General features: G+C 42.8%; 2 protein-coding genes across 4 annotated transcripts in view; one reads left to right on the forward strand and one right to left on the reverse strand.

Moving 5' to 3' along the window:
• The window catches only part of LOC122559327 (carboxypeptidase M-like), an 86,183-nt gene extending 77,645 nt beyond the window's left edge, over positions 1 to 8,538 (forward strand). For all 3 annotated transcript variants that reach the window (XM_043708707.2, XM_043708708.2, XM_043708706.2), the window contains one exon: positions 7,756 to 8,538. In XM_043708707.2, the coding sequence (XP_043564642.2) occupies positions 7,756 to 7,977 (222 nt within the window). In that variant the 3' untranslated portion in view covers positions 7,978 to 8,538. The remainder of the gene's footprint in view (positions 1 to 7,755) is intronic.
• The window catches only part of mdm2 (MDM2 proto-oncogene), a 66,370-nt gene continuing 43,487 nt past the window's right edge, over positions 989 to 23,871 (reverse strand). Inside the window, exons 12-14 of the transcript XR_015760369.1 lie at positions 20,999 to 21,076; positions 5,585 to 5,711; positions 989 to 1,250 (exon numbers count right to left, since the gene is read on the reverse strand). The gene's annotated coding sequence lies outside the window, so the exon portion shown is untranslated. The remainder of the gene's footprint in view (positions 1,251 to 5,584; positions 5,712 to 20,998; positions 21,077 to 23,871) is intronic.

Raw genomic sequence — 23,871 nt, forward strand, 5'->3', positions numbered from 1 at the left:
TAAAAGCCATGGTCTTTTTCCTGATGTTGCAGAGTCCAGAACTAGAGGGCATAGGTTTAAGGTGGGAGGGAAAAGATTTAAAAGGGACCTAAGGGCAACTTTGTCACGCAATGGGTGGTGTATGTATGGAATGAGCTGCCAGAGGAAGTGGTGAAGGCTGGGACAATTACAACATTTAAAAGGCATTTGGATGGGTATATGAATAGGAAGAATTTGGCATATAGGCCAATGCTGGCAAATGAGACTAGATTAATTTAGAATATTGGTGTGTACTTGTTGGGCCAAATGGCCTGGTCCAAACTGTAGGCTTTCTAGGATTCAAGAATATCTGGTTGGCATGGACAAGTTGGACTGAAGGATCAGCTTCCTTGCCATGCAAGTCTATGACTCTATATTTTAACCACTAATTTTCAACACTCAGTTCAAATAAAGTATGATTGCCTGATTGCAATTTGAACAAAACATTCCAGCTGGAGTTTTTTTTATATTTTATCATGGGATCTGGGCTAGGCCTCCATTTATTGCCCATCCCCAAATGCCCAGTTTACTGTTAGGAGCCAGCCACATTACTGTGGAATCATGTGTAGGCCAAACCAGGAGAGGGTGGCAGTTTCTTTCCCTAAAGGACATTAGTGAACCAGATGGATTTTTCCTGACAATAGACGATGGATTCATGGTCACCATTAGACTCCTAATTCCAGACTTCTATTAAATTTGAATTTCACCATTTATCATGGGATTTGAACCTGTCTCCTCAGGACATGACCTGGATCTCTGGATTAACAGTCCAGCAATAATGTCACTCTGCCTTCATCTTCCCAGTGTGTGTGTACTCACTGTTGAGGATTATCATAGAATTTTACAGTGCAGAAGGAAGCCAGTCAGCCAGCTGTGTCTGTACCAGCTCCCAAAAGAACTATCGTGTGCACTCTTTCAATATACCAAACACAAACACATGCGCAGTCATAATCTGAATAAAAAGACTTGATTTGTGCGTTTCAGCCCTTTAATGTTGTTGGACACTTTGATGTGATTTCTGCAGATTTGTATATGGAGAAACAGGGAATAAAACAATTGATTGGTCCACAATGTCATCTTTCGCTTGTGTGCACCATCAAAACACTACAAGCTCCCTTCTCCATGGCCCCACACATCAAATAATCATTGTCATCTGTAAATCATTGGTCAGATAACATTTGGAGTATTGTGTTCAGTTCTGAGGTCCTTTTTTAAGGCAGGATATTAAAGCCCTGGACAGAATGCAAAGGAGATTTACTGGATGAATACCAGAAATGAGGGATTTTAGATGCAAGGTAAGTTTTTGGAGAAATTGGAACATTTAGAACATAGAACATAGAACATTGCAGCGTAGTACAGACCCTTCGGCCCTCAATGTTGCGCCAACCTATGGAACCAATCTGAAGCCCATCTAACCTACAGTATTCCATTCACATCCATATGCCTATCCAATGACTATTTAAATGCCCTTAAAGTTGGCAAGTCTGCTACTGTTGCAGGCAGTGCATCCATGCCCCTACTGCTCTCTAAGTAAAGAAACTACCTCTGACATCTGTCCTATATCTATCACTCCTCAATTTAAAGCTATGACCCTTTGTGCTAGCCATCACCATCTGAGGAAAAAGGCTCTCACTATCCACCCTATCTACCCTCTGATTATTTTATATGTCTCAATTAAGTCATCTCTCAACCTTCTTCTCTGTAACAAAAACAGCCTCAAGTCCCTCAGCCTTTCCTCATAAGACCTTCCTGTCATACCAGGCAACATCCTAGTAAATCTCCTCTGAACCCTTTCCAGAGCTTCCACATACTTCCAATAATGTGGTGACCAGAACTGTAAGCAATACTCCAAATGTGGCAGCATCAGAGTTTTGTACAGCTGCAACATGATCTCATGGTTCCGAAACTCAATCCCTCTACCAATAAAAGCTAAAACACCATATGCCCTCTCAACAACCCTATCAACCTGGGTGGCGACTTTCCAGGATCTATGTACCTGGAAACTGAGATCTCTCTGCTCATCTACTCTACCAAGAACCTTACCATTAGCTCAGTACTCTGCATTCCTTCTAAAGTGAATCACCTCATACTTTTCCACATTAAACTCCATTTGCCAAATCTCAGCCCAGCTGTGCAGCTTACCCATGTCTCTCTGTAACCTACAACATCCTTCTTCACTATCCACACCTCCACCGACCTTAGTGTCATCTGCAAATTTACTAACCCATCCTTCTATGCTTTCAACCAGGTCATTTATAAAAAAGACAAACAACAGTGGACCCAAAACAGAGACTCTAGCGGCACACCACTGATAACTGATGAATATTTACCATCAACCCTCTGTCTTCTTTAAGCTGACCAATTTCTGATCCAAACCGCTAAATCACCCTTAATCCCATACCTCCGTATTTTGTACAATAGTCTACCGTGGGGAATCTTATCAAACACCTTACTGAAATCCAGATATACCACATCAACTGCTTTACCTTCATCCACCTGTTTGGTCACCTTCTCAAAGAGTTCAATAAGGTTTGTGAGGTATGATCTACCCTTTAGAAAACCGTGTTAACTATCCCTAATCAACTTATTCCTCTCAAGAAGGTTATAATTCCTATTTCTTATAACCCTTTCCAACACTTTACCTACAACCCAAGTAAGGCTCACAGGTCTATAACTTCCAGGATTGTCTCTACTCCTTGAACAAGGGAACAACATTTGCTATCCTCCAGTCTTCTGGCATTATTCCTGTAGACCATGAACATCAAAAGAAGATATCTTCTTTTCCACCTATCCGCTCTGCGCTCCGCCCTCCTCCCTGGCCTATCACCTTCATCCCCTCCCCACTCACCTATTGTACTCTATGCTACTTTCTCCCCACCCCCACCCTCCTCTTTTATCTCTCCACGCTTCAGGCACTCTGCCTTTATTCCTGATGAAGGGCTTTTGCCCGAAACGTCAATTTTACTGCTCCTCGGATGCTGCCTGCACTGCTGTGCTTTTCCAGCATCTGCAGTCATTGTTTTGGCCCTAATCTTACTCTAGTCATTCTTTTATTCCTGATATACCTATTAAAAAGCTGGATGCAAGTTTGCTCGCTGAACTGGAAGGTTTGTTTTCAGACATTTCTTCACCATACTGGGTATCATCAGTGACCCTCTGGATGAAGCTTCACCTGGAGACTCACTGAAGATATTACCTAGTATGGTGATGAAACTGAAAATGAACCTTCCAGCTCAGCGAGCAAACCTACATCCAGAACCTCAACCTGAGCTACAAATCTTTGCAAAACTCAGTCACCTGTAAAAAGCCTTAAGGTTTTCCTTGATCCTATCCGCCAACGACTTCTCATGTTCCCTCCCCGCTCCTCTTAGCTCTCTCTTTTAGGTCTTTTCTGGCTAACTTGGAACTTTCAATCGCCCTAACTGAGCCATCACATCTCATCCTAACATCAGCCGTCTTCTTCCTCTTGACAAGAGATTCAACTTCCTTAGTAAACCAGGGCTCCCGCACACGACAACTTCCTCCCTGCCTGACAAGTACATGCTTATCAAAGACATGCAGTAGCTGGTCTTTGAATAAGCTCCATATTTCAATTGTACCCATCCCCTGCAGTTTCCTTCCCCATCCTATGCATCCTAAAACTTGTCTAATTGCATCATAATTGCCTTTCCCCCAGCTGTAGCTCTTGCCCTCCAGTGTATACTTATCCCTTTCCATCGTTAAAGTAAACATAACTGAATTGTGGTCACTATCACCAAAGTGCTCACCTACCTCCAAATCTAACACCTGGCCAGGTTCATTACCCAGTATAAAATCCATTATGGCCTCACCCCTTGTTGGCCTAACTACATAGTGTGTCAGAAAACCCTCCTGCACGCATTGGACAAAATCTGATCCATCTAAAGTACTTGAATTGTGGTATTCCCAGTCAATATTTGGAAAGTTTGAAGTCCCCCATAACAACTACCCTGTCACTCCCGCTCCTATCGAGGATCATCTTTGCTCTCTGATCCTCAACATCTCTGGAACTATTTGGAAGCCTATAGAAACCTCCTAACAGGGTGACCTCTCCTTTCTTGTTTCTAATCTCAGCTCATACTACCTCAGTAGACGAGTCCTCCAACGTCCTTTCCGCAACCATAACACTGTCGTTGACTAACAATGCCACACTACCCCCTCTTTTACCATTTTCTCTGTTCTTACTGAAACATCTAAACACCGGAACCTGCAATAATCATTCCTGTCCCTGCTCTATCCATGTCTCTGAAATGACCACAAAATCGTAGATACCAACCCATGCTGCAGGTTCACCCACCTTATTCCATATGCTCCTGGTGTTGAAGTAGACACACTTCAGACCAACCTCTTGCTTACCGGTGCCTTCTTACGATCTTGAAGTCTTAGTTCTGACTTCACTACTCTCAACCACCTGTATACTTGAACTCCAACTTCAGTTCCCATCCCCCCCCGCTGAATTAGTTTAAACCCACCTGAAGAGCATTAGCAAATTTCACCAGCAACCAACCCCCCCCGCCTCCGCAAGGACATTGGGGTTCAGGTGAAGACCATCCTGTTTGTAGAGGTCCCACCTATCCCAGAAAGAGCCCTAATTATCCAGGAATTCAAAACCCTCCCTCCTGCACCATTCCTGTAGCCATGTGTTCAACTCCTCTCTCTCCCTATTCCTCACTTCGTTAGCATGTGGCATGGGCAACAAACCAGAGGTAACAACTCTTTTTGTTCTAGCTGTAAACTTCCACCCTAGCTCCCTGAATTTCTGCCTTCAATCCACATCCCTTTTCCTACCTATGTCATTGGTGCCTATGTAGATCATGACTTGGGGCTGCTCCCCCTCCCCCACAAGGATCCCCAAAACACGATCAGAGACATCACACCTGGGTGGCAACATACCAACCGTGAGTCTTTCTTGTTCCCCCAGAACCTCCTATCTGTCCCCCTAACTATGGAGTCCCAATGACTAATGCTTTGCTCCTCTTCCCCCTTCCCTTCTGAGCAACAGGGACAGACCTGTGCCCCATTGATTACCCCAGTAAGTCGTCCAACCAAAATAGCATCCAAAATAGTATACTTGTTGTTGAGGGGAATGGCCACAGGGGATCACTGCCTGGCGGTTCCCTTTCCGCCCCCTGACGGTAACCCATCTACCTTCTTCTTTTACTTGAGGTGTGACTATCTCCCTGTAACTTTTTTGAATAACCCCCTCCACCCCCTGAATGATCCAGAGTTTATCCAGCTCCAGTTCCCTAACACTGTTTTGAGGAGCTGGAGTTGGGTGCACTTCCCACAGATACAGTCAGGAGAGACAACCAGTGATCCTTAGCTCCCACATTCTCCAGGAGGAATATTCAACTGCCCTAACCTCCATTCCCACTATTCTAAATTCCCAATGAGACTACTGAAAAACTTTAAAAAAAAATAAACTAGTGGCCTTACTAAACTGACGCATAGAATCTTTTTTTTTGGTTAGAGGAGAAGGATGGGTGGGATACACTATCCGAGTAGTGGTTTGAGTAAAGCAACCACCCAAATATTAAGCCTCACTTACCCAGCAGTCCCGTGTTCACTCTTGCTCAGTGAGCGCTACCTGTACATGAGGTAAGCTTTTATATCTTTTAAAACTTTCCTTCCTGTCGGACCTCTGGTCTTCGCTGTCGCTCCTCCCACTCCAACTGCTGCTGAGAAAATGAAGAATGCTGAATTCCCAAGGAAAGCTTTTATATCTTTTAAAATTTATTTTCCTGTCAGGCCTCTGGACCGTGATGTCGCTCTTCCCATTCGAACAACCGCTGAAAAAATTAGCATAGATGTTTAAGAGGTGATAAAATAAAACAAGGGCATACTGGAGATTCTGAAACAAAACCAGCAATTGCCGCCAAAACTCAGCAGGTCTGGAAGTATCAGTGGGAAGAAGGCAGGGTTAACGTTTCGAGCCTGGTGACTCTTAAGCGTTGTAGAGATATACAGCAAGGGAACAGACCATTCAGTCCGACTCATCCATGCGAACCAGATATCCTAACCTAAGAGATTACCTTACTGGGTGTTCAAAATTATGAACGATTTTGACAGGGTAAAAAAAAAATTCTATTTCTACTAGTTGGTATGTCAGTAACTAAAGCTTACAATTTCAAGATTGTCAACAAGAGAGCTAGGAGCGAGGGGAGAAACTCCCTTATTTAGAGAGTTGTTAGGATTTGGAATATACTGCTTGGGAGAATGGTGGAGGCAGTTTTCATGGAAGGTTTCAAAAGAGAATATATATTTGGAAGTAATAAATTTAGAGGGCTATGGAGATAGGGCTGGACAATGGGACTGACTGGGTAGCTTTTTCAGGAGCCAGTACAGACAAAATGGATTGAATGGTCTCTTTTTGTTCTGTATGATTCTATGATCCTCAAGAAAAAAAAAAGGTAGAGAAATTAAGAATCAACAAAGGAATTCAAGCAAGGGTCAAATGTCTACACTCAATGTTCGACATGGGCTCACCACTCTCTGGATGAAGAAATTTCAGTATCCCTGTGATCCCTGGTTCAGGACTTCCAGTCATTGAAAACATCAATCCCTCGTGTATCTCGTGTGTTAGAATTTTATAGGTTTCTATGAGATCCTCTCTCATTCTTCTAAACTCCAGTGAATATAGCTCTAACTCATCTGGTGTCTCTTCCTACATCAGTCCTGCCAATCCAGGAATCAGTCTGGGGTAAACTTTTGAGCACTCCCTCCATAACCAGAACATTCTTCCTCAAATAAGGAGACCTAAACTGCATACAACACTCCAAATGTGGTCTCACCAAGGCCCTGTACAACTGCAGCAAGATATCCTTTCTCCTGGACTTGAAGCCTCTTGCTATGAAGGCCAAAGTCAGAAGTCTGATGACACCAGGTTATTGTCCAACAGTTTTATTTGAAATCACAAGCTTTCAAAGCATTGCCCCTTTGTTAAGTGAAATGAGAGAGAAGCACAGAATTAATGGGCAGAGAGATCAAAAGATCATACTCTTCATCTCACTTCACCTGACAAAGGAACAATGCTCTTAAAGCTTGTGATTTCAAATAAACCTGTTGGACAATAACCTGGCGTTACCTGACTTCTGACCTTGTCCACCCCAGGTCAATACATTATGAAGGCCACGATACTACTTGCCTTCTTCATTGCTGACATGCTTACTTCCAGCAACTAGTGTACAAAAGATACTCAGATCTCAATGCACCTTCCCCTTTTCTCAATCTAACACCATCCAAATAATTGCAGCAAGACAACTTTACTCCTGTACTCAAATCCTCTCACAATGAAGGCCCACATGCAATTGTGTTCTTCATCACCTGCTCCACCTGCATGCGTTTCCTGTAAAATAGGCTACTCGTCTTAACAGATATTGTGAGTAATAGAAAGCCAGGAACCATGATAAAATACACATATTTTTCAAACATTAATCCAGAAATCAGAAGATTTGTTAATATAAGCAAAGTTCTATGTTTTATACAAAACTATAATTTACTCTCCCATTCCTGTTTTGATTCTTTCATTAATTATATGTTCCTAAAATCAAACCATAGAAATTACCCCACAAAAGGCACTAACCTTTCAGATTCAGTTGTTGAAACTGTTCTAAATTGTGTGTTGAGTAATTTACTCGATCTCAAAGGAAAATATCTTGTTGTTGATAGTGATACAATAGAAATCTAACAAACTGAATCTTGTAACTTTTTATCTTCAAGGTTACTGTGCCAGGAGGTGGATCAAATATAACTGAGTTGCAGGTTTTGAATAACCTGCAAAATTTCTCTGCAATGGTCTTTGACTTTCACTTCAACATTACAGCCAATGGCTCGTCATCTTCGAATGTTGCTCTACAACAAGACTTTGGCACTGCAAGCGGATTACAGCAAAACGTAATTTTGTTGCTCTTAATTGTGATGTTCTCCGTTTTAATTTGTTAAATAATGGAGAGAGATGTTTTGATGCTATAAGTATAACCTACAGCCAAATCCTGTTGCAAACAAATCTGGTGAGACTTAGCGTGACAATCAAACCAAATCAGAACTGATGACTTTTGAATGTTTATTTTGAAATAGTGGTAAAATCAACTTTAATCTAAAAGATTGAAGTTCTGGAATTGTAAGTATTGTCACAGATTTATCATGTTAATGACCTTTCGATTGCATTGTGAAATCCTGATACTGGGGGAGTTCTCAGCACCTTAACCCAAGTTACCAGTATTATAAAAGATAAAGACAATCAACACTCGTAGCAGTTCTTACATGTATCTGATTTGATATGTTTCACAACGTGGAACATAAAAAACAAAAGCAGATGTTGGTCTTTCAACCATATGTTATTCTAACATATATTTGTAAACTTTACCACTTAATGTTTGAAGTCATGGCTGAGGTGCTTTGTTGAATTTGGGCATGTTTTATATTTAACACTGGACTATTATGTTAAGAGTTTATTTTACCATGAAGCATTTTACCAACTGTATTAAAATATTGAAGAGTTTACATTGGTTTACACAGGATTTACTTTGAATCTATAGCACAGAAACAGGCCATTTGGCACAACTACAAGATATAGAAGCAGAAGTTGGCCATTCAGTACATTAAGTCTGTTCCCGCCATTCAATGAGATCATGGCTGATCTGATAACTCTCAACTCCACGCTCCTGCCTTTTCCACATAACCATTAATTCATCTTTCTGATTAAAAATCTATCTCAGCCTTGAATGTACTAATGACCCAGCCTCGACAGCACTCTATGGTCAGTATATCCACAGGTTCTCCACCCTCTAAGAGAAAAAATTACTCATCCTCTGTCTTCAAAGGGTAACGTTTATTCTGAGATTGTACCTTATAGATATTAAACTAAACTTTGCTGGGTTAGTTGAAATTAAATGAGAAGGTAAAAATATATGAACCCTGATGATGATCTAATGATTAGAAAGGTCATTGTGTTTGCTGAAAGAATGTGTGTGTTTAGATTTTAAATTCTGTACTGGGAGTGAACTGTCACAGTGTCTTGGAAAGGCTTGTTTGAAATAGACACTGCTGGAAAGGAGAAACCAGAGAAATCTAAGGAGTTAAGCACAACAACGCCTCTTCTTCCTCAGGAGGTAAAGGAACTTTGGGCATGTCCATGAGGACTCTACCAACTTTTCCAGGTGCACCATAGAAAGCATTCTATCTGGATGCATCACAGCTTGGTACAGTAACTGCTCTGCCCAGGATTGTAAGAAATTACAGAGAGTAGTGAACACAGCCCAGACAATCACACAAACCAACCTCCCATCCACTGACTCCATCTACACCTCTCATTGCCTTGGAAAGGCAGCCAGCATCATCAAAAACTCCTCCCACCCCGGTTATAATCTCTTCCAACCTCTTCCATCAGGCAGAAGATACAAAAGCTTAACCACATGTACCAACAGATTCAAGAACAGCTTCTTTGCCGCTGTTATTAGACTTCTCAACAGACTTCTGAAAATTCAACTAGGCAAAAGTGAGTACTGCAGTTGCTCAAAATCAGAGTCTAGATCAGAGTGGTGCTGGAAAAGCACAGCAGGTCAGGCAGCATCTGAGGAGCAGAAAAATTGACGTTTCGGGCATAAGCCCTAAGCTTTTGTCCAAATCGTTGATTTTCCTGCTCCTCAGATGCTGCCTGACCTGCTGTGCTTTTCCAGGACACTCTAGATTTGAATTTTGAGAACTAGATTAATGTTGATCTTGTCTTCTGTGCACCTTCTCTGCAGCTGTAACTTTGTGTTCCTTGCTCTGTTCCATCACCCTATGTTCTTTGCGTCTTTGTATGGTGTGATCTGCCATACTGCACACACAACAAAACTTTTCACTATACTTTGATATATGTGATAATAATAAATCTAATCAAATCAATTGATTGAACCAGCTGTGGAAAATGACGTATTTGTGATGTTTGTCAGTGGTCAAACTGATCATTGACTGGAGTCTGGATAGTGACAAAGTTTGAATACACAGCCGAATTTGTAATGAAGAAGTGTATTAAGAAACTAGCTCAGAAAGTCATATGATCAGTGCTGGGGGAGAGGATAGAGCAGGATGATCATCTATTCCTGGTCTGATCCTCTGTCAAGTCCATATAAATGTGATTGTAAGCATTGTATGGGTAAGACCTTTGGAGTATTTTTGCCATGTACCTTGCTTTAATAAAGAATATTGGGTAGATCTCATTGTTAGAAATGCCCTGTGTTACTGATATTCAGAGTAAACCCAATGAACCACGGAGAGTGGGAATAAAAGCCTACAATGTCTGGTCCTAGACTCTCCCAAAAGGAGAAACAGCATCTCCTTCGCTGTCAAACCCCAAAGAATCTTGCATGTTTCAATAAGGTCACCTCTTAATTTTCCTTAACTCCAATGAGTACAGGCCCAAACTACTCAACCTCTCCTCATTAGACACTCCGTCCAACCCCAGGATCAGCCTAGTGAAGCTTCTCTGGATTCCCTCCAATGCCACCCTATCTTTTCTTAGATAATGGACTCAAATCTATTCACATCTGTAGTCTACACTAGCATTCATTGTCCACAAGAGTTTCCTCCCAGCCTTCTTCAATCAACATACCCTTGTCTTTCTTTCATCCTCATGTAATGATGTAGATTCCCCTTAAATATACTAAGTTCTACTATTTATCATTTTTTAAGGTTGCTCTTGAATTCCTTGTTGAATTTATTAGTAACTATTTTGAATTTCTGATCTCCAGTTTGAGACTCCTTGTTTGAAACAACTTCTTTATGCCTATTGTATTAAACCTTTTTCCTTGAGGTAACCTATTAGACTTGTATTTCTAGAGAAAAGAGGTCCCGTCTGTTCCACCTTTTCCTTATAATGTATCCTCCCGGTTCAGATATTCTCCTTGTACATCTTTTGTGGATATTCCCCACTTTCTCTATAACATATGAACATGGAGGAGTAGACCATTTGGCCCCTCGAACCTACTCCACCATTTAGTAAGGCTGTGGTTGATCTGATTATCACCACATATCCACATTCTAGCTTGCCCCTGATAACTTTTCACTCCCTTACTAAACTGGAATTTATCTACCTCTGCCTTAAAAATATCCAAAGTCTTGGCTTCCATTGGTTTCTCGGGAAGAAAGTTCCAAAGTCACATGATTGTCTGTGAAAATGTGGAGACCAATATGGTGCACAGTCCATGAAGTTTTAAAAGATTTAGTGCAATTCGTGCTTTATGGTAGAGATTGCAGTGTGAAGAAAGGCTAAAAGTGCATGTTACAATACATCAGAACTTTATCATGTAGAGAAATAGTTTCCTTCTACTTACACTCAGGATGTGGCTGACATGAGTGTTTCCTCTTAGACTGTGAACTACTGCAGTAGCCTAGAGATTTCTCTTCAGATGATCTCTTTAGGTGACTGCTTGGTTATGTAAAATGAGAATATTAGTGGGTGAACTCCATTCTCATACCAATTAGTTCTCATAGCCTATGGAATGGCTGAGCAAACAGTGCAGGTATACACTAGGAATGTGTGGTAGACATGGATCAGTCAGCAAGGCCTGCAACGGATCTAAAAATTAAAAACTATGGTTTACAGAGGGTAAGGGAGGCCTCTTGTGTTGGAGTTCTACCTCTGTGCCAGAAAGAAGAATCACTAGACCTGAAAAGTTGACTCTGCTTTGTCTGTACAGATGCTGTCAGACCTGCTGAGTTTCTCTAACAATTTCTACAGTCATCAAGTCACACAGCACATAAACAGACACATTGATCCAATAAGTACACACAGACCATAATCCCAAAGTAAACTAGCCCCACCTGCCTATGCTTGACCCATATCCCTCCAAATAGTTCTTATCCAAATACGTTTTAAACTTTATAACTGTCCCGCCACTCCCTCTGGAGGTTCATTTCATACACAAACAACTGTGTAAAATAAAATTGCCCCTCATGTCTTTTCTAAATTTTTGCTCCTCTCACCTTAAAAATATGCCCCGTAGTCTTGAAATCCCCCACCCTATGGAAAAGAATTCTGCTATTCACCTTAAGTCTATCCCTCATTATGTTATAACCCTCTATAAGGTCATCCCTCAACCTCTTACAATCCACTGAAAAACATTCCCAGCCTATCCAGTCTTTCCTTCTGTTTTTGTTTCTGAGCCAGGAGACCTGGGTTCATGTTCTACCTGCTCCAGGGGTACATACTAACATCTCTGAACAAACTGATTAGAAAATGTAAAGAAGGTCAGTGAGAGCTCTTGTGGTGCAATGTCCCTATCCCTGAGACAGGAGACTGAGGTTCTGTTTGCTCATGAGGTGTGTTATAAAAGCTCTGAACAGGTTGATTACAGAGGGTCAATGCAATATTTTTAATTCCCGGTGCTCTTACAGTTTAACAAAATTAACTTTACTCCTCTGTGCTCAGATGGAAGTCTGGAAATGACGGAAGGAATACCTATCTTTTGCAGAGAATGTTTCAGGCACATGAGCATCAAGCCCAAAATGACAGGTTTTTTTGGGTACAATTATTCTCAATTGTTGGGCTATAGATTTTTCTGGACTGACCATCATTTTATTAAATAATTGGATTAAAGACTATTAAATTTCAATTTAAACAGTACTTATGTGTTTGAAAAAAATCTAGATATAGCTTCACAACTAGTGCAAACCTGGAAAGTGTAAAGGAATACGTTTGGCTGCTGTAAGTATTGGAAGACAACAATTAGTCTGAGGTTTCTCACTCAAAAAAGTTTGCAGCCTCTGTTCAATGTATTTTTAGCTTAAAAATTTCTCATCACTTACAATGACTTCAAGTTTCAAATTCACTGTGCTTTCCAGAATACTTTCACTCAATTTAAAGATCACATGGGAAGAATTAGGGCCACAGAGTTTGTGACTCCACTTCGGACAAATAAAGAAAATGGGAAGGAGGGAGAGTTACTGCAGGAAAGTTATCTTTCTTGGCCTGTTTGAGCTATTGGCAATTCTTAATCTGAAGAGATTAAGAGTTGTGACGTCATTTTAAAAATATTTGAAACTACAATGGGTATTTATAAAGCTCAGTTAAACTACGCCGAGTTTTACAATGGTAAAACCCATCAATGTATCAGTTCACTTACACTGCTATCAAATCAGACAACATCGCAGCTCTCTTATGTGGGCCTTCTAATGCATGTACAGAGTTGTGCTTGTATCAGTCCAACACCATTCTGTACTTATAGTAAAAAACTATTGTGTCAGCTTTTCCTTAAATCAAGTGAAATTAATGAAGAGCATTCCCATGCAGAAAATGACCAGAAAGAGAAAGCAGTATGCGAAATAAAAGGTTTAAAACAAATTTACCCCAGGCTTGTACTGTGTTTGTTTCAAAATATTTATAAGAGTCATAGAGTGATAGAGATGTACAGAATGGAAACAGACCCTTCAGTCCAACTTGTCCACGCTGACCAGATATCCCAACCCAATCTAGTCCCACCTGCCAGCACCCAGCCCATATCCCTCCAAACCCTACCTATTCATATACCCATCCAAATGCCTCTTAAATGTTGTGTGAAAAAGTTGCCCCTTAAGTCTCTTTTATATCTTTCCCCTCTCACCCTAAACCTATGCCCTCTAGTTCTGGACTCCCCGATCCCAGGGAAAAGACTTTGACTATTTATCCTATCCATGCCCCTCATATTTTGTAAACCTCTATAAGGTCACCCCTCAGCGTCCGATGCTCCGGGAAAAACAGCCCCGCATGTTCAGCCTCTCCCTATAGCTCAAATCCTCCAAACCTGGCAACATCCTTGTAAATCTTTTCTGAACCCTTTCAAGTTTCACAACATCGTTCTGACAGGAATGAGACCAGAATTGCACACAATATTCCAACAGTGGCCTAACCAATGTCCTGTACAGCCGCAACATGACCTCCCAACTCCTGTACTCAATACTCTGACCAATAAAGGAAAGCATACCAAATGCTGCCTTCACTATCCTATCTACCTGCAACTCCACTTTCACAGAGCTATGAACCTGCACTCCAAGGTCTCTTTGTTCAGCAACATTCCCTAGACCTTAACATCAAGTGTGTAAGTCCTGCTATGATTTGCTTTCCCAAAATGCAGCACCTCGCATTTATCTGAATTAAACTCCATCTGCCACTTCTCAGCCCATTGGCCTATCTGATCAAGATCCTGTTGTAATCTGAGGTAACCTTCTTCGCTGTCCACTACACCTCCAATTTTGGTGTCATCTGCAAACTTTCTAACTCTGCCTCTTATGCTCACATCCAAGTCATTTATGTAAATGACAAAAAGTAGAGGACCCAGCACCGATCCTTGTGGAACTCCACTGGTCACGGCCTCCAGTCTGAAAAACAACCCTCCACCATCACCCTCTGTCTTCTACCTTTTGAGCCAGTTCTGTATCCAAATGGCTAGTTCTCCCTGTATTCCGTGAGATCTAACCTTGCTAATCAGTCTCCCATGGGGAACCTTGCCGAATGCCTTACTGAAGTCCATATAGATCACATCTACTGCTCTGCCCTCATCAATCTTCTTTGTTGCTTCATCAAAAAACTCAATCAAGTTTGTGAGACATGATTTCCCGCGCACAAAGCCATGTTGACTATCCCTAGTCAGTCCTTGCCTTTCCATATACATGTACATCATGTCCCTCAAGATTCCCTCCAACAACTTGCCCACCACTGAGGTCATACTCACTGCTCTATAGTTCCCTGGATTGTCATTACTGCCCTTCTTAAACAGTGGCACCACGTTTGCCAGCCTCCAGTCTTCCAGCACCTCACCTGTGACTATCGATGATACAAATATCTCAGCAAAAGGTCTAGCAATCACTTCTCTAGCTTCCCACAGAGTTCTCGGGTACACCTGATCAGGTCCTGGGGATTTATCCACCTTTAACCGTTTCAAGACATCCAGCACTCCCTCCTCTGTAATCTGGACATTTTGCAAGATGCCACCATCTATTTCCCTACAGTCTATATCTTCCATATCCTTTTCCACAGTAAATACTGATGCAAAATACTCATCTAGTATCTCCTCCATTTTCTGTGGCTCCACACAAGGGCCACCTTCTGATCTTTGAGGAGGCCTATTCTCTCCCTAGTTACCTTTTTGTCCTTAATATATTTGTAAAAACCCTTTGGATTCTCCTTAATTCTATTTGCCAACGCTATCTCATGTCCCCTTTTTGCCCTCCTGATTTCACTCTTAAGTATACTCCTACTGCCTTTATACTCTTCTGAGGATTCACTCGATCTATCCTGTCTATACCTGATGTATGCTTCCTTCTTTTTCTTAACCAAACCCTCAACTTCTTTAGTCATCCAGCATTCCCTATACCTACCAGCTTTCCCTTTCACCCTGACAGGAATATACTTTCTCTGGATTCTTGTTATCTCATTTCTGAAGGCATCCCATTTTCCAGCCATCCCTTTACCTGCGAACGTCTGCCTCCAATCAGCTTTCAAAGGTTCTTGCCGAATACCGTCAAAATTGACCTTTCTCCAAATTAGAACTTCAACTTTTAGATCTGGTCTATCCTTTCTCATCATGATTTTAAAACAAATAGAATTATGGTTGCTGGCCCCAAAGTGCTCCCCCACTGACACCTCAGTCACCTGCCCTGCCTTATTTCCCAAGAGTAGGTCATGTTTTGCACCTTCTCCAGTAGGTACATCCACATACTGAATCAGAAAATTGTCTTGTACGCACTTAAGAAATTCCTCTCCATCTGAACCTTTAACACTATGGCTGTCCCAGTCGATGTTTGGAAAGTTAAAACCCCCTACCATAACTATCCTATTATTCTTACAGATAGCTGAGATCTCCTTAGAAGTTTCATTCTCAATTTCCCTCTGACTATTAGGGGGTCTATAATACAATCCCAATAAGGTGATCATCCCTTTCTTATTTTTCAGTTCCACCCAAATAACTTCCCTGGATGTATTTCCGGGAATATCCTCTCTCAGCACAGCTGTAATGCTATCCCTTATCAAAAATGCCACTCCCCCTCCTCTCTTGCCTCCCTTTCTATCCTTCCTGTATCATTTGTATCTTGGAACATTAAGCTGCCAGTCCTGCCCATCCCTGAGCCATATTGCTGTAATTGCTATGCTATCCCAGTTCCATGTTCCTAATCATGCCCTGAGTTCATCTGCCTTCTCTTTTAGTACCTTTGATCGAAATAAAATCAGTTTAATTTATTAGTCCTACCTTGTCCCTGCCTGCCCTGACTATTTGATTCACTTCTGTTCTCAACTGTACCAGTCTGAGATTGATCTCTTTCCTCACTGTCTCCCTGGATTCCCCCCCCACACTACTAGTTTAAATCCTCCCAAGTAGTTCTAGCAAATTTCCCTGCCAGTATATTAGTCCCCTTCCAATTTAGGTGCAATCCATCCTTCCTGTACTGGTCACTTCTACCCCTAAAGAGATTCCAATGATCCAAAAATGTGAATCCTTCCCCTATACACCAGCTCCTCAGCCATGCATTCATCTGCTCTATCCTCCTATTCCTGCCCTCACTAGCTCATAGCACTGGGAGTAATCCAGATATTACTACCCTTGAGGACCTCCTTTTTAAATTTCTGCCTAACCCTCTGTAATCTCCCTTCAGAATCTCAACCTTTTCCCTTCCTATATCGTTGGTTCTAATGTGGACAATGACCTCCTGCTGGCCCCTCTCCCCCGTGAGAATATTCTGCACCCTCTCTGAGACATCCTTGATTCTGGCACCATTGAAACAACACACCATTCTGCTTTTTCTCTGCTGGCCACAGAAACATCTGTCTGTACCTCGGACTACAGAATCCCTTAACACAATTGATCTCTTGGAAGCCGACGTACCCCTCATTGCATTACAGCCGTCTCAATACCAGACACTTGGCTGTTCATGCTGAGAATCCATCACTCCCTACATTTTCCAAAACAGCATACCTGTTTGAAATGGGTATATCCACCACAGACTCCTGCCCTAGGTGCCGACCTCTCTTACCCTTCCTGGAGTTAACCTATCTATGTGACTGCATCTGAGACTTTCCCCCCCTTCCTATAACTGCTATCCATCACATACTGTTGGTGTTGCAAATTCCTCATCGGTTCTATCTGTCTCTCCAACCGTTCCACTCGATCTGATAAGATTCGTATCCAACAGCGTTTATGGCAGATATAATCCGCAGTAACCCTTAAACTCTCTTTAAACTCCCACATCTGACAAGAAATACATATCACTGCAAAGGCCATTTTTGTTCCTTCACAATCTACAGACCCAGAAAATAACACTGTCTTATTCCTCTACAAAACACTGCCCCAGGTTAAATTAATAGCTATGGCTTATATTTTAAGTTTAATCTCCAAAAACATATAATCAAGAAAGAACCAACTATACTCACTAATACAGCCTTTCTCTTGGACAGACTTAAAACAACAATTAACTTATCTGATTCTGTGTTGTGAACTTCGCCCAAACCGATTCCTCCAAGATTAGTTGTGAAATTCACTGTTTGTTAATTTTCCCAGGTGCACTCCGATGTCCAGCGACACATGAATTCAAAAACAGCAAAGGCAGTAACTGTGTAGGTTCTCTCTCTCTCTCCTGCACTGTCCTCACCATGTGCTTCCTTTGTCTGCTCTTCTCCCTTTTAAAACTGCTGTTGTCTTGACTTTTTTTTTTCCAAAGTTCCAAAACAATGCAACAGCATATAAAACAGTAATTGCTGCTCCTGGGAAATCACCTCCAGCACCTAAAATACCTCAAAAAAAGGAGCAGCTTTTACAGCCTGAAATTTTTCCCATTCTCCATCTTGGATTACCCAGAATCCAATAAAAACAAAAATAGAATCATAGAATCCCCACATTATGGAAGGGCACTCAGCCCATCAAGTCCACACTGGCCCTCTGAAGATCCTCTTAGGACACTCCAGAGGTGACCAGGCCCTACCTTTCCACCCTGCCTGTCCTCTTTCAATTGGTGGAAACTCACGCTGAGGAGGGTCAATTGATTCCGGCAAGAAGACCCTTGCTATATCAGGGCTGTCCAAACACAAAGTCACCAGACCAAACCTCCAGGGCCAATACGCTCCATTGCTGAGCAGGTGCCTTTCCTGATAAAGAGCTTATGCTCAGAACGTCGATTCTCCTGCTCCTTGGATGTTGTCTGACCAGCTGTGCTTTTCCAGCACCACACTCTTTGACATGGTGCCTTTCATCCCAAATGCAGAACCAGGGCCTATACTGAGACATAATGGGAAAGAGAGGAGAAAGGAACACCTATTGTGGGCTCCATGGTGACATGGGTGACAATACACTGTCCATGAATTCTCATGTTTGTATAAATTTCTTTGCATCACCCCCACGCCTGTTTGTCTCTCTGTGCAGTCCTGACTGTAACTGTGTGACACCTAACTTCCTATCCGCACAGGATGTCCCATGGATCAATGCCTGTGTTGAGAGATTGCTACAGCATCTGGAAACAAGAGTGCACAGGGTCCTGCTGACACCATTATAACATCCCTACTCTTTCTCTGGTCTCTGTGTCCAAAATGGTTGCAGTGAATGAGTCTTGTGCAGTCCTTGTGTAATGCTGCTTCCCACATCAATGCCTCCCTCACAGGCCCACTTCTTCCTCATAGTGTACTTCTGATTTTCAGAGAATGGAAGGCAGCAAGGCGCACTCTTCATCCGGTGGCTTCCAGCCTCTGTCTCTATGTGCCAGTGAGGTCTGGAACGTTGAGACACCCTTCGTAATGAACACTTCCTGAGAACCCCACACATTTCACAGCGCCCTAGCTCTTCAACCAAACCTGTCGACAGGACCCCACACCTTTCCAACCAAGCCCCTGGAGTATAAGGTGACTGTGCCAGGTGCGGTCATACATTGTCTCCTCCTTTGAAGCCAGGGTGTCCTGATTGTGCATAACCCCCCACCCCCACAGCCTCCCCTGCCCATCCATGCTTTACTATACCTCCCCCATTATTTGTCTGTTCAGAACTGTCAACTCTCTTCTCACCTGCAGCCCCTAATTCTGCTGAATACATTCCACAGAATGATCCATAGAATCCCTACAGTGTAGAAACAGGCCCTTTGGCCCAACAAGTCCACACCGACTCTCCAAAGAGTAACCTACCCACACTCATTCCCCTACTATCCTGACTAATGCACTTAACCTACATATCCCAGAACACTTGGGCAATTTAGCATGGCCAATTCACCAAACATCTTTGGATTGTGGAAGGAAATTGAAGCACCCAGAAGCAAACCATGCAGACACAGGGAGAATTTGCAAACTCTACACAAATAGTCGCCCGAGGCTGGAATCGAACCTGGGTCCCTGGAGCTGTGAGGCAGCAGTGCTAACCACTGAGCCACCATACCGCCCTTCTGACTCTTCTCCCAACAACAGACTTCACCCTCCACTCTTTTCATCTTAGCTTCCGTGGGATGATCATGGAATGATGAGCTAATCCCATAACCCTAGAGGGGAAGTGCCAACACCCCTGACTGATGGCTGTACAATGTCCTAACTGCATTAGTACTAATCCCCAGGCTGTCCACTGTGGAGCCACAGGACTGACCGTGACCCAGTCCAGTCCCTGCTTTGCAGAGGCACAGACCCTGACTGGGAACACTTCGACCAGAGTCTGACCATCACTACTCTCCTGGACTGGCATTGGAGGCTGCCCCTTGACCTACTGCCCAGACCCCCTGACTGAAGAGTGAAGTGTGCCCCCTAAGACTGACACACAACTGCTTTCTTGTTACATGTGTAGGGAGTACACTGCTGGTACAAGTGGGGGTGTGAGATTGACATAACACACTGCCGTACAGCAAGAGGACTTCATTGAGGACTGATGGTCAGCAAGGGAAGCTGCCTGGTTATGTGTGTATGTAACTGGCAAAGCAAGGCAAGGCATCGATACTGTAAGCATCTGGGTCAGTGCTGAATGAGTGAATGAACTGCCCTGAGATACAACCTGAGATGCTTCAGTTCATGAGTTGGATGATTGTCCATGTGCACAAAGCACTGTTAAAATGCATCTCAATGCAAGTTGTTGGTGTGACCTGCAATGTATGTTTGTGCCTCCTTAGAATCTTGCAAATAGATTGGAGAAGTGTCCTGATAGTCATAAGGTTGGATGAGGCAAATGTTGGGCATTAATATCTATAACGTGGGGTGCCCATGGCTGGTGCCTATGAGATATCGTTTGGTGCTGAGCCACAGGGACGCTCCTGAAGGGTGGCACGGTGGCTCAGTGGTTAGCACTGTTGCATCACAGGGACCCGGGTTCAATTCCTGTCTTGGGCGACTGTCTGTGTGGAATTTGCACATTCTCCTCACGTCTGCGTGGGTTTCCTCCAGGTGCTCCGGTTTCCTCCCACAGTCCAATGATGTGCAGATCAGGTGAATTAGCCATTCTAAATTGCCCATAGTGTCAATTGCATTAGTCAGGGACAAATATAGGGTAGGGGAAATGGGTCTGGTTGGGTTACTCTTCGGAGGGTCGGTGTGGACCTTTTGGGCTGAAGGATCTGTTTCCATACTGCAGGGATACTAATCTTCTAATCTAATCTCCTCACAGCCAGCAGTGAGCTGCCGTCACAGCTACTCACTCCGACTTCTACGGCAAAAATTCTCCATGTCGAGTTTGTGAGAAAGGAAGCAGAATATTAATGAGATGGGTTGGACCATTAACAAAATGCTCAACAATTCCCCTTAATCGGCAACTCACTGCTATCTAGTGAGAAACTTGCCTCAATGTTCAGGCAAATGCATAAAAGATGCAGCAAGACATTCCCAGAGCTGAGATGGGCCTTACTGGTCCAATTCTGGCACAAATCTCACCATATTGCTTAGATCCCTGCAGGATTCCACCCATAATTTCTAAACAGTCAATGGCCTCTTGGCTGAGTATGCAAGCAATTGGCTTGCTCTGTCACTCGTAACTTGTTAAATTATAAAATCCTGACTCACCTTCAATTGTTCTTGTTCATTTCTTCATTCAGGGAAATGGCTGGCCTCAAGAAAAAGACAGCAAGACTGTTCATCCACCTAAAATAAAAAGGGAAAGATTAGCAAAACAGACAAAAAAAGTGAAAAAGTGTTACAACAATAACAGAAGATATATTGAAAGGTACAACGAAATACTGACATTTCAATTTGCAAATCCTCATACTTGATAATCAATAGTTTTAAACTTAAAAAACATTAGAGTCTTAACAACCCATCGCATAAATGCTGTCAGATTACTAGGACATTACTAGGTAGAATAATGACTGTCTTGTCAGGTATCTATTTCAAGTCATAGAGATGTACAGCTCGGAAACAGATCCTTCAGTCCAACTTGTCCATGCTGACCAGTTATCTTAATCTAATGTAGTCCCGTTTGCCAGCATTTGGTCCATATCCCTCTAAACCCTTCCTATTCATATACCCATCCAGTTGCCTTTTAAATGATAAAATTGCACCAGCCTTCACCACTTCCTCTGGCAGCTTATTCCAAACACGCTCCACCCTCTGCGTGAAAGCGTTGCTCCTTAGGTTCCTTTTATATCTCCCTTTCTATGGGGCAACTTAGCATGGCTAACCCACCTTACCGGCACATCTTTGGACTGTGGGAGGAAACCACAGCACCCAAAGGAAACCCAACGCAGACATGGGGAGAATGTGCAAACTCCACACAGACAGTTGCCCGAGGGTGGAATCAAACCTGGGTTCCTAGCATGGTGAGGCAGCAGTGCTAACCACAGTACTACAGTGCCACCCTATCAGTCCTTAGTTTCCTCAAGTTATCCAATGAACCTCAATGTAAAGTTCAAAGTTTGTGAGAAGATTTGTAGCTTGGGTGCTCGTTGCTGTGGTTCTGTTCGCCGAGCTGGAAGTTTTTGTTGCAAACGTTTCGTCCGCTGTCTAGGTGACATCCTCAGTGCTTGGGAGCCTCCTGTGAAGCGCTTCTGTGGTGTTTCCTCCGGCATTTATAGTGGCCTGTCCCTGCCGCTTCTGGTTGTCAGTTTAAGCTGTCCGCTGTAGTGGCCGGTATATTGGGTCCAGGTCGATGTGTTTGTTGATGGAGTTTGTGGATGAGTGGCACTCCATCAACAAACATATATTTCTTTTCTGTGGTAGGCCTGTCCCTGAGACAGTGAGTGGGAGCTGCATGCAGAGTGAAGGACGTGGCTTCTCCTGGAAATTAGGGCCAGCAGCAGCAAAGTTCCTCCAGTGATCGGGGTCACTGGCAGCAGATTCAAGATGGCGGTGCTGGCAATGTGCCAACTGCAGCCAAAGCTGGACCTTTGGCATGGCAGCAGCCTGGCCTAGCAGTGGTTGCAGTTGGTTCAGAGCAGGGACTCCTAGTGTCGGCGGGGCAGCAGCAGAGCCAGGACTCATGGTTGCAAGGCGAGTGTGAGTTCAGTGGCTTTAGCGAGGAGGGCCCAGTGGCAAGGTGATGGTGCCTGTGGTGTGGCAACTCCTATGTTATTGGGTGTGGCACAGCAGATGATAAGGCAGTCTCTCTTTCAGTTACTGTAGGCTAGGTGTTATTGTGGACTGGGTTGGAAAGACTGTTATTCTGAACTTTTTATTTCTTCATTTTCCTAATTTTTTCCTATGATCGGTAATGCTGGACTTTTCATTTGTTTTTTTCCTAAGACTTGGTCCTTAACCATCTTTACCCTTGCACCTAAGTTGGCATCGTAATATGGAAACTTGTAAATTTTCACTGTACTCATTTGAGTGCATGTGACAATAAAGCTAATTTAATTCACAATTCCATAGGGTGAAGATCATTCTTCTCATTTCAGTCCTAAACCTATTCAGTATCCTTGGATCTGGACTCCCTGGTGATCAGGATCATCTTTCCTGAGTTTAACCTGTCAAATCCTGTTAGAATTATACATGTTTCTATGATATCCTCCCTTTTTCTTTGAAACTCTAATGAATATAGTCCTAATTAATCCAGTTTCACTTCATATTATGGTCCTGTCATCCCAGGAATCATTTCAGAAGAAGGGCTTATGCCTGAAACGTCGATTCTCCTGTTCCCTGGATGCTGCCTGACCTGCTGCGCTTTTCCAGCAACACATCTCCGGCTCTGATCTCCAGCATCTGCAGACCTAACTTTCTCCTCATCCCAGGAATCAGTCTGGTAATGATGGTGTAGTACAACTCAAACAAAGAGTGACTTTGTCATTTTGGCCTCAATGTCAGAGAATATTGCATCTGGGTCCAAAGATGGAACTGTCATCAACAATGCAGATATTTTTCATCAACCTGGTTAGGCTTGTTATCACTCACCTCCCGAGTAGGTGGCACTTAAACCCAGGTTTTCAAAACCCAGAGAAATGGACATCACCACTGCACCACAATAGTCACTCATCAATACTATAAATTTGTTTAGAGAGGAGAGTTAGAAAAGACAGTAAATACTTTATAGTTAATTTGCGATTATAGGTTGTTTTATTTTACTCATGGGACATGGGTGCTGTTGGCTGGGCCAGCATTTATTGTTTGTCCCTAATTGCCCTTGAGAAGGTGGTGAGGAGCTGCCTAAACAAAATAAAAAGAACTGCTCTTGCTGGAAATCAGAAACAAAAACAGAAATTGCCAGAAAAACTAAGCAGGTTTGACAGCATCTGTGAAGAGAAAGCAGAGTTTCAGGTCCAGTGAATCTTCTTCAGAATGGATGATAAACATGATGAGCAGACTTCTTAACCACTGGTTGGTTAGCGCATGATAAAGTCATGGGTTCAATCTCCATACTTCCAGATGAGAGTGTAATGAGATGTGTGTTTGAAAATCATGAGGGGCATTGAGAAGATAGTCAAGACCTTTTCCCTCAGGGTAGGGGA

The sequence above is a fragment of the Chiloscyllium plagiosum genome, unplaced genomic scaffold (genome assembly GCF_037043375.1).
Source record: "Chiloscyllium plagiosum isolate Xiang-an unplaced genomic scaffold, Cpla_swu_hap1 HiC_scaffold_19, whole genome shotgun sequence".
In the NCBI taxonomy this organism is placed as follows: Eukaryota; Metazoa; Chordata; class Chondrichthyes; order Orectolobiformes; family Hemiscylliidae; genus Chiloscyllium; species Chiloscyllium plagiosum.